Here is a 14,518-nt window from a genome sequence, read left to right as displayed (position 1 = left end):
TGAGTGGGGCCACGTCAGTGCGTAGGCCTGCCCAAGCTGCTCCTACAGGTTCCCTAAGGTCATGAACACGTTGGAGCATTTAATATGTGCTGTTCCTGCGTGTATCCACCATTTAAGTCATTAATTAAAGTGTCACTGCAGCAGCAACTTAGACAAAATGGCATAATTTAGAATATTGCAATGAAATAAGGGAAATTCACCTTTGCTGTGGTGCTGCTTTTGAAATCGTCCACTATCGTCCTGGTGTTTGCCGGGATGTCAGACAACAGGGTTTTGGGCAAGTGCCTTTTTTATGAGCAAATTTAAAGTATGTGCCGCACAGTTTGCGTGACTCAAATGAAGCTCCCTGGCACAAGCACCCATATTTGCCACTCCATCAGTCACAAGGTGAGTCACTTTGTGCAATACCCCACTCGGACATAAGTATGGCCTTCGGTGTAGCTAAATGTTCAGCAGTATGTGCCTCAGGGAAATGCTGCACCCCAAATGGAGTGCAAAGAGGTGCTTGCATCTATGAAATACCATGTCACAGCTAAATAGGGATCAGTGGTGATCGAGGTCCAGATTCCTGATGTCAAACTAACTGCAGATGCCTTCGACACAATGGCTTTGGCTTTCTCCTTGGACTCTTTATCTGTCCTCCACCATAGCTTTCAAAGCCTAAAGAGAACACTCTTGGAATGCCACACCTGCCTCGTGGGGAGAACATGGGTAGGCTTCAAAGCTTTAACAAGGTTTCTGAACCCTTTGTCCTCCACAATAGTGAAGGGCTGGGAATTCTCTATCATATTAATCATGGCCTTATCCACATCATTCTTCTCTCCTAACAAAAAATGAGGTATTCAATTAGACGTAATTCATTACTTTAATAAAATAACCATGTAATTTTATGTTTGTATGCTGTCCGAGCTTTGCATCCTAAAATTGCTTACCTGAGACTGGTTGGTCTCCTTATTCCCATCCAGGGCTCTAATGCCTCAGCATAGATGAGGTGTTATTGTTGTATCCAAGCGTCCTTGAACACAACAGACACTTCACCTTTGAAAATGTCATGAGAAGAAAGACATTAGAACAAGGGATACGCTGTGTCAATTTATTTACAGTATATTACGCTAGATAATATGTGCATACCTTTTTTTTATGAGAGATCAGCTCAAAATGTTCCCAGACAGGGGGAAATCTCCTTTTTCTGCTGGTTCCATCACAGAAAAAAGAAGCTTGAAATAGTTTGTAAACTGCGCGCAATGAAGGCAGTATTTCATGAATTGACATGTTTTTTCAGACCGTGACTGTCTTGAGATGCTGGCAACTTGCTGCATAGCTTCATGGGGAATGAAGGAAAACGGAGAGTAACACTAGCAATCATTTCAATGTATTTCAAAACATGGATTTATATTTGAAGTATTTCGTGTGTGCGTGCGTACACACGCAGGGGGTTGTCCAGGTACCCCCATTAGTTGAGCTCCTTCTGTCCAGTGCCCATATGGGTGAGGAAGTGCCGTTTTCTCTACGCTTGGCAGAGGGATTGGAGCCCAGTTGGTACAGCCCGTAGCTGGACAAGAATGCCTCTGAGGCAAAGTAACTGTTACGATATTAGGCGGTCCAGGGATAACCGTAACACTAATACTGTCAATGCATCACGGGGGTGAGAGGGAGATGAAAGGAGACATGGCAGGCACTTTTTGGATGAAGCATAACTGGGGTTTTATTGTTTCCACAGGCCCAGTTGATATAAATGCTCGTACACTATGCACGGGGCAAAAAAAAATTGATTCTGAATAAGGGAACAGAAATTTTATTATTCATGTTGCAGAATGAATCTTTTATTCGTACTTCATTGGGCCGCCAGTGAATGAAGGCACGAGTAATATGAATTTCAGTTCAGTTCAGTTACAATTCATTCCAAAACTGAAATAGTTTAGGCAAAGCTTTGCTTTACATAGTTACACTTGTATCCAGCTGCCAATCGAGTAATGTCTTTATTGAGCTTCGTCTTTAGCTGGCGGTATGAAATTTCCGTATGCAAGTAACGCTTGTACAGAGTCTGGACATCCTCATTGTCAAACTGCATTGAAGACACCATTCATATCCTCCACGTCGTCTGGACCAGCCTCCTGTTAGTGAAATAGTTCATGCTGCTGGATTGCCCGCTCCTCTGCAGGCGTATATGTGGCATATCTCCCATTCTGTCTTTGGTCCCTTTTCATTATTGTGACCTTTTTTGTTTTGAAGTTCCGATGTTGCATGTTTTGGCCTATAGATGGTGCTGTAATACCAGGGATAATGCCGTTTTCATGATGGTTAGGAAGAGGCAAAGCTAACCTAGACAGACTTGTCAAAGGAGCAGTCTGTGCTTGTCAATTGAGCTGTAATGCGTGTGAATAAATGAAGACCACCTTTCCCAGCACACTGAGTTTCAAGTATGCAACATAGTCTGGAGCCTTCGGTCCTCCCCCCCATCTTGACCATTTTTGACTGGCTCCCATGTCCTCTTTATTCCTGTGTTGCAACTGCATGTGGAGTGAAAGCACTCAATTTGATATCATTTATTGTAGAACATAGATGGACCTTAAGAATCATGCACAATTTCTTTTCACTGCTTCAATTGATTGCATTTCTGATTAAAACATACATACTGATCCGCCCATACACAAATTGCACACATTACAACACTTGGTTCTATGCTCCTTTTAAACATGTTTATGCACTTGTGTATCATATTTCTATTAACTGACGTTGTATAAATTAGATACTCTGGGCTTCCTTTTATCTACTCATTCTGAAAGAATTGATCATTATTTTTGCTTGCAAGATCTCCACCTCTGATGAATTCAATGAAGCCTCCTGCCAGAAGTCACATTTAAAAGAAATACACTCACCTAAAGGATTATTAGGAACACCATACTAATACTGTGTTTGACCCTTTTTCGCCTTCAGAACTGCCTTTAATTCTACATGACATTGATTCAACAAGGTGCTGAAAGCATTCTTTAGAAATGTTGGCCCATATTGATAGGATAGCATCTTGCAGTTGATGGAGATTTGTGGGATGCACATCCAGGGCATAAAGCTCCCGTTCCACCACATCCCAAAGATGCTCTATATGCTCTACTTACCATCTTACATTTGAGGTCTTTGAATGTTCCCTCTTCGGAGCTGCATCGTTTTTTGTTGATGCCAGATCTGATTTCAGCCTTGTGGTTTCTGCTAGCACAACAACCAACCTACGCAGCTCTCCTCCTGACCTGCTGTACCAGGACTTCCATCACTTCAGTGTTGACCTCCAAACACCAAATGTAGAGGTCCTGCCGGGACACTGCCTCATCAAGGCATGCATACTAATTACATACCAACTGTAGTGTTTGTTAGGGATCCATTATCCTTATGTGTGGTCTCCCCGTGCACAGAACCTCAAGTAAAGGAAGCGATGTTTTGCGAGTGAAATTCAACAGTCGAGTGCGCCTGATAATTTTATTAATATGTAGTCACATGGACACAACGCCAACAAATATACTACATGTTATGACATAGAAATAAAATATTATGGATTATAATACCATGCTACATCAGCTGTGCTCACTGGAGGAATCAGATAAATAACAATATTCACACAATATACACACTTAGTAGAAGCCTCTGGGGGAGGGAAAAGAGAAACACACCAAGCTCAAGACACACCCTAGTCCCCCCACCCTACCAACCAAATCTAACATCAGGAAACCCCCAGATTGAGGCCGTGGGGCTGGCTCGAGCTTAGTCTGAAAATCCACTGGCACTCCCTCTGTTTCCTCCTCCGATGTGGACCATGTGCCAACCCCCGAAGAAGGTTCTTGAAGCTGCAGACATCCAGAAAGTTTATATCCCTCTCATTTGTCTCGGCTGAAAGCTAAATGGCTGCGTGATGAGTGTTGCGTATTCGCTGGAAGGAGTCTGTTGTAGCTTGCTTATTATAATAAGCAGACGAGGCGTGATATATACGTTTCATAACCTTTAATTGCCAACTAGCACAGGCCCACTGTAATGCTACCCGCGCATGCCACGCTCCCTTTTGCGCATGTCCTTCACCACTGTGGAATGCTGGGTGATGGAGTTCTTTACCTAGTGACAAACATCACATCTTTCCCCCTACAATGAAATATTTACCTCTGTAAAAACATGGCCATCTTTAGGTTCCGTTATGTAACATATAAACTATACTTGTGAACAACTTAAAATTTAAAACTACACGTTGCTTTTTCTTCCGTCCAAACAAAACAAACTAAAAGAGTCTAGCAACTCTCAATCAACCTCACAGGTGGCTGAACTTGTCTCCTAGGTCTAGCCTGTCTTTCAGCAATTTCAAAGGTGTTGACGCAGACGTCGCCTTTAGACCACTGTCCGATAACTCGGTAGATTCAGTTGTGTCCTCCTGAAACTTCTCTTGAACTATACTGTGCTGTTCAGTCGTTCGTAGTTGAAGATCTGTGCAGTTCCTCCTCAGACACTCCATTTTCCGTCTGGATCCTGTAGAAGCGTGGAGCAACTTCCTCCTCCACTTGTGCCTGTAATGATACTCTAAGACTGAACCACTCCACTGAAATTCTCTGGTTTTACAAGTACTACATATTGATAGAAAAAAATAACCTGAAACAATTTCATTTGCACATTGGGCACACCCGACTACCTGGTATAAAATTTGTATAAAAAGACCGCTATAGCATTTCATTGACCACGCCAAACAGAGGAAGAAGAAGCAGGTTCGTACTTGGTATTCCAGGTATTGAGAAACGGCCCTCTGGTCGCTCAAGCACCTGGTAAGTGGTTGAACGTGCGACCCTGTGAGGCCTGTCAATGGTGGAACTATGAATGGGACAGCCCTTTTTGCTGCAACGCGTCACTTAGACAACGTACCGCAAGTGCGTGAGGGTGCAGATCGGGAATGGGTGAGGCAGCATTTCTTCTCGATGGGACACTCCCACAAAGGGGGAGGATACACATCACTCACACGCGTTGTGCCGCCCCCATCTCTCTTGTGTGAATAGTGTGCCTATGAGTATGAGACAGTCGGTGAACACTTATGCATCGCTGCTTTCTGGGCTGGGGGGGGGGCGCGGCACAGGGCCATGCACGCACACAGATAATGGTGCCCGGTTCCTCTCAGTGACCGCAGAGCAGTAGCGTTCCACGTGTCCTGCGCGCACGAAGAGCCGTTAACTCATAGCAACACGCTCCGTGTGTGTTGTTCTTCTATTTTAATTCGCTTCGGCTGTGTTTTCCGACATGGGGTGCTCTTCATCCAGCGCCCAGACCCTCGACCAAGAGAACAGACCGGGTACGAAGCCGGAGGAGAACCATGGCGACCCGCTGGGTGAGTATGTGCTCCGTGCCGAGGTAACTGTCATCCCTAAAGGTGTGTGTGTGGGGGGGGGGTACTACAGAGGGACCTTATATTAATGTTACCTCAGACATTTATCTTGATGTCGTAGAAAGTGTGTTGTTAAAAAACAATGTCACGTGTCATGATTAATTGATGCAATGAGAGTTGATTTATACACTCTCGACCATGCCCGATACCTTCAGGCTGCTCAGACATTCCTCTGCATGGCAAGTTTGTAATCTAACCCTGCAGTCGCTGTGATGTGTAAGCCTGTAGACGCCCACCCAGCAGCCTGACACAGAACGTGATTGTTGATTCATGGGTTTGACCCCCTGGTACATGGCTGTGTCATGCCTGGCACAGCTGCATATACAGCTCTTATATGAAAGACGTCTTTGAAAGGGTTCCTTATGCTTTCATTTGAACGAAGAAGAGATTACACCTTGTGGGGTAAAGCGAGTGACCGTACTTCCTCTGTATTCGTGTCCAGCCTTTCCATCTACCACTACGTCACCGTGTGATGTTTGTGTTTGGCAATGTCTGTCCCCTGGAGTAGATCGGGCCCCTCTCCAGGCTCTTACATCACTCCAACAAGCAAACTACTCATTTGCCCATGGCAAGCTCCCCTAAATGTGGATGGAAGATTTAAACCATACAGTGTGTGTGACAACACCAGCTGCCACCCCTGTGCCCCCCACCCTCCCCCCTCTCCTCTCTGTGCACTGTTTTGACTGGGATCTCTGTTAACTCTGGCTAAATCGTGTTGACGTGCGAGTCTTCCATGCTTGGAGAGGCCACCTCCGCCTTCACTCAAACAGACATTCTGACAGCAGGTTCTGGCCTGCTGTGCTCGACAGCAGCTTTGGTCATAATGCGAGTCGGATTTCTACATGCTGGTGGAGAACATTTCCCTAAAAAATAGGCCAATTGAATTTAAAAGTTTCCAAAACGCATGTCTGAAACTTCTTTCTTATTAGAACTCGTTCACTTGCTCTGTGTTACAGTCTCCCACTGGCTTATTTGAGTTGCCAGGCCGTAACATTCCCTTCCGCCCATCACTCTCGTCTGCTTTCACCACCTCTGACAGACTCATAACATCAGGAAGCGACTGAACTATCCACCACTCAGCTCTCTCAACCTGTCTGATTCTGTCATTTGTGAACAGTGTGCAGCTAGTTGTTTCTGTAAGTAGTCGGAAACCTCGATGAGACGCTCTATAAAGGCCTCTCGGCTTTTCCTGGAACAGTTCCAGGCTGCAAAGCCATCGTCGCGTGTATTTCATTTCCTCCTTGAGAGGCTTGAGCCTCATCCAGGCTTTAGACGGATGCTGGCTTCAATATGTGGCAGTTCCATCTGCGGAAATTAAAGGACGGCCACAGACGGATCATCATTTTAAAACCAGTTTATGAATGTACCTATTTTATTGATTCGAAGACAAGAACATCCATAACATTTTGAATTATAGCAGAAGACTCATGGTTGGAGAATGCAGTTAGGATGCATTTTTCTACCAATGTTGAATCCTATATTTGCAGATGTAGTCATTTAGTACCAACATCATTAAATGTTTAGATTACCTAAATGACCCTCCAAGGTGTTTCCAGAATATTCTTTATATGGCACAGATTATTCACAAAGGACTGCTGAGTGGTAGATGTCTGCTTGTCATATATGCTAATTGTGCTTCCCTTGTCATCCCTCTATTGACAGCCGCCGGAAACGGCTTCATTGCAGAAGACTCACAAACCATTGAGAACCAGATGCAGTTGCCTGTGCAGATGATCCTACCAGATGATCTCCATCAGGGAGTCAATGAGGAGACGGAGGCCGCCTTGATAGCCCTGGAGGCCCAGGAGGATCTCGGCTCTGGGGAAGACCTCCTAACCGATTTAGGGCCTCAACCAGAACCCGTCAGCCCTGCAGCACCGACTCCAAAGGCTGTAGTTGTGGACTCCCTGCAGCCTGTAGAGGAAGCTGTGCATTTAGGAAGTGTAGTGCCCGAGGTCGCAAGGGAGGACCGAGTCCTTGTTAAGGCGTCAGAGGACGTCCCTGCTGTTGAAGCCGTTGTGCAGAGCGAGGCCCCTGATGTTGAAGCCGTTGTGCAGACCGAAGCCCCTGATGTTGAAGCCATTGTGCAGACCGAGGCCCCTGATGTTGAAGCCGTTGTGCAGACCGAAGCCCCTGATGTTGAAGCCGTTGTGCAGAGCGAAGCCCCTGATGTTGAAGCCGTTGTGCAGACCGAGGCCCTTAATGTTGAAGCCGTTGTGCAGACCGAGGCCCCTGATGTTGAAGCCGTTGTGCAGAGCGAAGCCCCTGATGTTGAAGCCGTTGTGCAGACCGAGGCCCCTGATGTTGAAGCCATTGTGCAGACCGAGGCCCCTGATGTTGAAGCCGTTGTGCAGACCGAAGCCCCTGATGTTGAAGCCGTTGTGCAGACCGAGGCCCTTAATGTTGAAGCCGTTGTGCAGACCGAGGCCCCTGATGTTGAAGCCGTTGTGCAGAGTGTAGCTGAGGAGATGACCCCTGAGCTGCCGAAGGCCTCCCCTAATGCCGCCGCCCCAGTTGATCAATCTGAGCCACGGGAGGCTTCAGCGATGGTGGAAGAGGCGGTGGGCAAGGATCCTACTTCAGTACTCGCCCCTATGGAGGCAGAGGTTCTAACTGACACTGATGCACCAGCTATTGTCTCTACAGCACCGGGTGAAGCTTTGGCACCAGCACCAAGTGAGGCTGCTGCAGCAGGTGTAGGTGTAGCAGCAGGTGGTGCTGCAGCCCCGGGTGAAGGTGTAGCAGCAGGTGATGTTGCAGCACCGGGTGACGGTGCACTACCTGAACAGGCTGAATCCTCACCCCAAGTAAAGGCAGCACAGCTCCTGATAGATACAATGATTGCTGCAGCAACTATTCCAGAGATGCCTCCATTGTCTCCAGTAACTGTTGAGGAGGCCACAGCACCTCCTTCAGCTTCAGCAGAGAGCCCGGCATCAGCAGAGCTCTCATGCCCTGCTGAAGCCGGGTCTACTCCAGCTCCAGGGGCTGAATCTGCTACTGCCGGTGCTGCTTCTGCTGAGGAGGTCCAGGAGGCTCAAGTTCCAAAAGCTCTATTGGAAACTGCAACAGACTGTGCAGCCCCAGCGGAGGGTCCCATGGTGGAGTCGACCCCAGCTGAAGCACCCCAAGTTCCTGAGCCTTCAGCTGAAGGTATGCCACTCTGACTAACACCACAATATGGCTTTTTCTACCGTCAATTGTGGACATGATGGGTCCTCGGGTCCCAGTGTTCAATCATTAAATTATTTCTTGACAAACCGGTCATATGTTGACTGTCAAGCCACACTTTACTTGTTTTATGAGGCACGACGCACAAATACTGAAAGAGTACAGGGTGGAGTTCAAAGGTTTCCCTTGCAAACATGCCTTAGGCACTAAGCATGTGCAAACAAGCGGAGAGAAGGACACTTACTACAGGTACACTGTTAATGGTCTTGGGCATTGGTAACTAAGCATGTATCAAATATACACCGAACGCTCTTTTAATAAAGGATCCCTCAAATTGGTTCCTGTCCACACACTAACCGGGATATTGTAGGGCCAAAACAGATGACGCAGTGTGAGAAATGGAAAGCAACCAAACAACTTGCTTTCTCAAACCTGTTTATTACAGCAGGAGGGAGCATGTTGTCAGCAGAACTCTCGCTCACTGTCCTCCATTGTGGTCGCTTCCCATTACTTAAGGCCATGTAACAGTGCTCCACAAGCCCGACTGCATTCCAGGCTTTACACCGCAATGATTGAATCCATTTACAGGGCTGACAACCTCAGTCAGTAGTCATGTGTGTGAATGCTCTGATTCTGCTGAAATTCTCATTCACTTTGACATTATTTTCGTCAGAGCATGTTGTGGTTTGTTCCCTCAGTATTGAAGCACAGTTAAAACAGACTTTGTTGGAAGCGTCAAGTCCGCATTCTAAAGGCATCAAATGCACATATGTCCTCCTGCACCGACTCTTCCCTCTCAGAGAACACACTGTACTTTTATGGTAGAGACGCCCCTCCAAGCAGCTTGTGAAGAATACTGGTCTGGTGTGAAAGACTCATTGCGTACCGTTCATGAGACTGACTCTCCCTGGAGGCTGTGCTGTGTACATGCCAGCCCGATTACAGTATTGTGTGTGCTTGCTCAGATAAACCAGTTGAGGTGGCTTGGAAAGAAACACTGGCTTGTCCCCTTCTGTTTGCAGTGTAATGTCATGGTAGTTGTGTTTAGTGATGGTCAGGCTTAATGCTTCTCCAGCATGGAAGACTACTATGTGACGTGCTATATTGTGCATTGAATTCTTCTCTCTGTGTTTGCGTGCATGCGTGCGTGCAGTGATTTCTCTAGCAGAGGCCTCTCGAGGTACGGCGAGCGGAAAGGGCAAAAAGGGGGATTGAGTTGGTAAGCCAAACCCCACACACATCGCCCACAGGAGCTACTCGTAACTAGACTCCTCTCCTTTAAATGTTTAGTGCATGAAATACTATTGAATTTTATACTAAAAAATGAATGGAAAATTGTTTATATAATGTTCACTAACTGAAACTTTTTTTTCTTTCAGAGAGAAGATTGTACCAAAATAAGAGAGAACCCCAAAGCTGCCTGTAAGGGAACAAAGACGAGACAAAGCAATAACGTTACATTTTTTACTACGTCATCATCATTCTCCTCACAAGATTTACTAATGAGCATCGCGCCTTAATATCACGACGTTCTTCTTCACCTGTAAATTCAAACCTGTCTTATTTTATGGAAACCTAAGTGCCTTATGCCACATACTTTACTCACACACAGACCTGTGCAAGAAGATATTTGAAAAACACTTAATGGGTACGAGGGGTGCAAAATTCTTTAAAACAGCTGCTTCTAAGGAATACAAGCCAAATGCAACTGTGAAAAGCATTCTGGACTTGAGGTGAGGGCAACCCCAAACAGGGAGGATGAACAGCACCGTGTGCTGTATCCCCTGCATTAGGGATTTTAAAAGATCATGTTCCCACAGATAACATTTTTTTAGCGGCATTATGCCTAAATACCGCCATAAATACATGTTTTTATTTGGTGTTCTACATGTTATACAATTGAAGCCTGTTTTTAATTAATAGAATATTGGTTAATGTTGAGTCTGTGTAACACTGATAAGGCCTACTGTATGTCAAATCGAGGTTAAGAAATGCATACAGATAAGATCCAAAAGCTTAGTCATCCCATCATCAGTTACTGCCCGGTTGAGGAGGCAGATGCTCCCAATACTGGTACGTTGTCTTGATGTTCCATCATTTAGTGCAGCTATTAATGACACTGTCTCCCTGGGGAGGAAAGCGTTTCCACATCTAAACTTAGAGGCCATACAACAATGGAGTGCCTTACGTACATCTCACTTCAGCGCGCAAAATGATCAAGTGATTTAATTGCTCTTGAGATCAAAACCTGAGACAAAAGAGAGCGCTTCCCTGTGTTACGGAAGTTAAGTTCTGTAAATGCAAGATAATGTGATGATTTTTCCCAAAGGAAAGGTGAAACAATGCGATCATTTCTACTGAAGCCATACTTATATACATATAATTACGATAATATTTTATCGTTGTTATATTGAGATAACAAATCTTATTTTTACATGGTACAAAGTTTAATGGATTATGGAAAAAAGAGAGGGCGGATTTCTAAAGATAATGAGGGTATTCATCACAAGAACCTTTTTTTTTGAAAGACAAAATCATTATTGGGGCCTAACAATTAGTGATTCATTTGATCACACTGTTCATCTAAGTAATTATTGCTATTATCTATTTGCATCCAGACCATTTTTTCTCCCTTGTTAACTGATCCCTTTCTCTAACAGACACATTTTAGAAGTAATGACAGGAATTTGCATTTTGTAAATCTGGTTTCCTCAACATACACAATTGTATTATTAACTTCTTGATTTTGATTATGGAACGAGATTACCTGGTGGATGTGATTTTATTGTAATTATTGGTCATACATGCGGTGTCATGAAAGGGTAAAGCTTTAGAAGGTGATTTTATTTGTGTAGGACGTGATGTACGCTGTACTTTTTTCTCACCTGTTTCTATAATATCATTATATGATCTTTTTTTGATTCTGCTAACTTAGTGTACAGAATAAAGTTTTCCTGACTAATTCATGTGCTTTTTAAAATGGAATAGGACTTGATTTTTAGTTATGAAAACCACCGTGTTTCATGTGTTCAAAAACACATGTCACGTGATGAGCCATCCTGGGAATGCAAGTCTGAATGCAGAGCCGACAAAGCTTTGACAAAAATCATTTCCAAGATGTGTGCAGTGAGAAAGAAGGTTGGTGTCAGTAAGGGTTTGGCTCTGTCACACCATTTTATCAGCCTTTTCAGGTACGTAGATGTGAACACGGGATAATTGGTGGAGGGCTTGGAGATGTATAAAAGTTAACAAAATATGGACAGAAAATATTAAGGCTCAAAGACAGAAAAAAAAAAAATCAGACAATATTATCCAATTATTCACCAAATACAGAATTTGGCAATTAAAGCTGTTCTGATGAAAAAAGTACAAATATTTGATATTTCCTTTCCATTTCCTTTCCATCGTATGATAAAAGAACATGTAAAAAGTTTAAATGAGGGAGTAAAAAGTCTAGTATACACACATTGGTACATCATGTTTCTTTATGCTGTCATGGTGATGAGATATGTTGCAGAAAAATCTTTTCTTCATGTTTGTACATTTAGGATTTACAGTGTATACCTCGCCAACACTAGTGAAGTCATTTGGTCCAAATCCATTTGGTTTTGACAAGGAGACCTTGATAAAGTGGATGTGAGGAACCTTCTACCACTTGTGAACATGACTTTTTCTCCTCTCTGTTGTCATATCTACATCCAGCCACTTCCGGGATTCCCCCCATATTCATAAGAGCCTTTGAGAAAACAATTTCCAGTTGTCAGAGCATGCTGCTCATTTGACCGATAGAAAGATAGAAAAGGGAGAAATTTACTCCAATGTAATTCTGTGCATACATGTATTAGCCTGTTGTTGAATAGAAGAGATTCATTTACCGACCAGAACAAAGTGGTGCAACCAGAAACCACGTTCCACCTTTTTATTTAACATTTGTTGAAATTACAGTTACACTTCAACTCTAATAAATGTAATTACAAAATGTGTTTTTATACATTTATCTACTATTTAATATTTCCATTACTTTTGGGAAGACAAAACGTAAGTTAACCAATTTCAAGCACCAAAACAGTTGGCGCTTATACCACCAGGTGGCAGTATACATGTATTTAAAAACATTAGTTGGTGAGTTGGTTAGTTAAATCATCAATCAGAAACAAGCAAATGTTATTCCAATTTTCTTTATTGATTGTGTGAATGTACAGTAATTATGAGAAATATCAGCGCACTGCTAATACCCAAGAAGAGAAATGAGCAGTAACTATCTACAGCTATGGGAAGCCATGGCTCTCCCAGCCTCTGGTCAGCAGATGCTTAACAAGCGTTAGTATTCCATAAGCCCACTTTATCCTAATAGATGTACATTTTTTAATCTAAACTTAGTTCACAAAAACACATCTAAAGCATAGATCTGTCACAAAGACATATTTGGTATATATTACTGGACGCACACATGTATGGTAACTCAGTAAAGTCAGCTAGATATTCTCAGATTCAGACTTCACGGTTCAATAGCTCGTCACCAAAACGACGATAAAACACAAACAACACCTCCCTGTAACCGTAGTTATGTCGACAACCAGCTACAAACCAAATAACGTATAATTTGATCAATACGGACCAGCACTGTGTACATTTGTATTTCCTTCCATGTCTTCACTTTAGAACAAGTAGCAAAATCCCTGTCCAAGTAGCTAACAATGCTCTCCTTGTTAAATGAGAGAAGAACACTTTGAAGTAGTGCCCAGCTCTAGTCAGTTTCAACCTGGTGTACTCCTTAGTTTTGTGTACTGTGACAACTTTCTGATGAACTGCATCAGCCAGAAAGTGATTGGTGTTATTGAGTGCTCATTTGTTAAAAGTTCACAGTAGTGATGTGAGGTTCGGATCTTTTTACTGACTCGGTTCTTTGATTCTCGTTCAGTAAAAAGACCGAATCTTTTTTCGGGTCATTCGTTCATTTCAACGGGGGGTCAATTCCACGGCCAAATAGCCTATTCTCATGTAGGGCATTTCATAAGCTGTTTGTACTTAGGAAGTTCATGGCGGAGGTTTATCCGGGTTGGTCCGCTCCAAACGCCGAATCGGGTCGGCGAGTGTCCGCTGTGCCTCCTGCACGTAGCCCGGCGGCGGCATGTAAACAAACACCGACCAGGATGAAAGAAGCGAAATCACGGGGGAGTAAACTGTTTGCAGTTAATGATAAAACAAATCCTAGTGATAGGTCGTTGCACATGTTTGAGTAGAAGCACACTCCGTCTTACCGGCAAGCTCCGTGTCGCGGTCCGCTCCGAGCAGCTGGAAGCCCGCCAGCTGGAGCGCGGAGTCCGGTATCGATCGACGGAGCCACCGTGAAGCACAACACGGGGGATGTAGAAACATTTCGGCTGATGTTTGGGGGGGGCATTGGTGGTTTCTCAATAAAGAATGCGTGGTTACCCCTTGCTTGTAAACAAATATCGTTCGCGTTTTAAAGTGAATCTTTCAGTTTCCTCTCGCTACCAGTGCTGAGCCTATGCAGGTCACGTGAACAACGAACAACTTACTCGGCCGACGACCGAATCGCCTCCCGACCGTGTCTTCGGATCAGCGATTCGTTCGTCTGCCGAGTAAGGTTCTTTGGATCGTTGTTCACGTGACCTGCATAGGCTCAGCACTGGTAGCGAGAGGGAACTGAAAGGATTCGTTCGTTGGCGAACTATAGGTCTATGTACGAGTCTTTGGATCGTTGTTCACGTGACCTGCATTTTTTGTCGAGAAAACTGTTACCTCATTCCCTTTTGCGTGACCGCTGTTTTTAGTATAGAAAGACGTGAATTATATTGGTCACAAGTCATAGTGACCGGTTTTGTTATTTTCACTTTACATTTACACTTACAGTTTAGTGCAGAGCAATTGTTTGATGTGATAATTAAATGCCACTGTGATAATAAATGATCATTTAAA

General features: G+C 44.1%; 1 protein-coding gene across 1 annotated transcript; it reads left to right on the top strand.

Annotated features, from left to right (window-relative positions):
• The first annotated feature begins 5,023 nt into the window (after nt 1–5,023).
• LOC119198030 (skin secretory protein xP2-like) lies at nt 5,024–13,963 on the top strand. Its single transcript, XM_037454838.2, has 4 exons — nt 5,024–5,347; nt 7,067–8,557; nt 9,729–9,794; nt 9,955–13,963. The coding sequence occupies exons 1-3, from the start codon at nt 5,260–5,262 to the stop codon at nt 9,788–9,790; spliced, it is 1,641 nt and encodes a 546-aa protein (XP_037310735.2). The 5' UTR covers nt 5,024–5,259; the 3' UTR covers nt 9,791–9,794; nt 9,955–13,963.
• Nucleotides 13,964–14,518: the final 555 nt, after the last annotated feature.

This window comes from Pungitius pungitius, chromosome 11 (genome assembly GCF_949316345.1).
Source record: "Pungitius pungitius chromosome 11, fPunPun2.1, whole genome shotgun sequence".
Taxonomy (NCBI): domain Eukaryota; kingdom Metazoa; phylum Chordata; class Actinopteri; order Perciformes; family Gasterosteidae; genus Pungitius; species Pungitius pungitius.
This window is presented reverse-complemented; position numbering and strand designations above follow the sequence as displayed.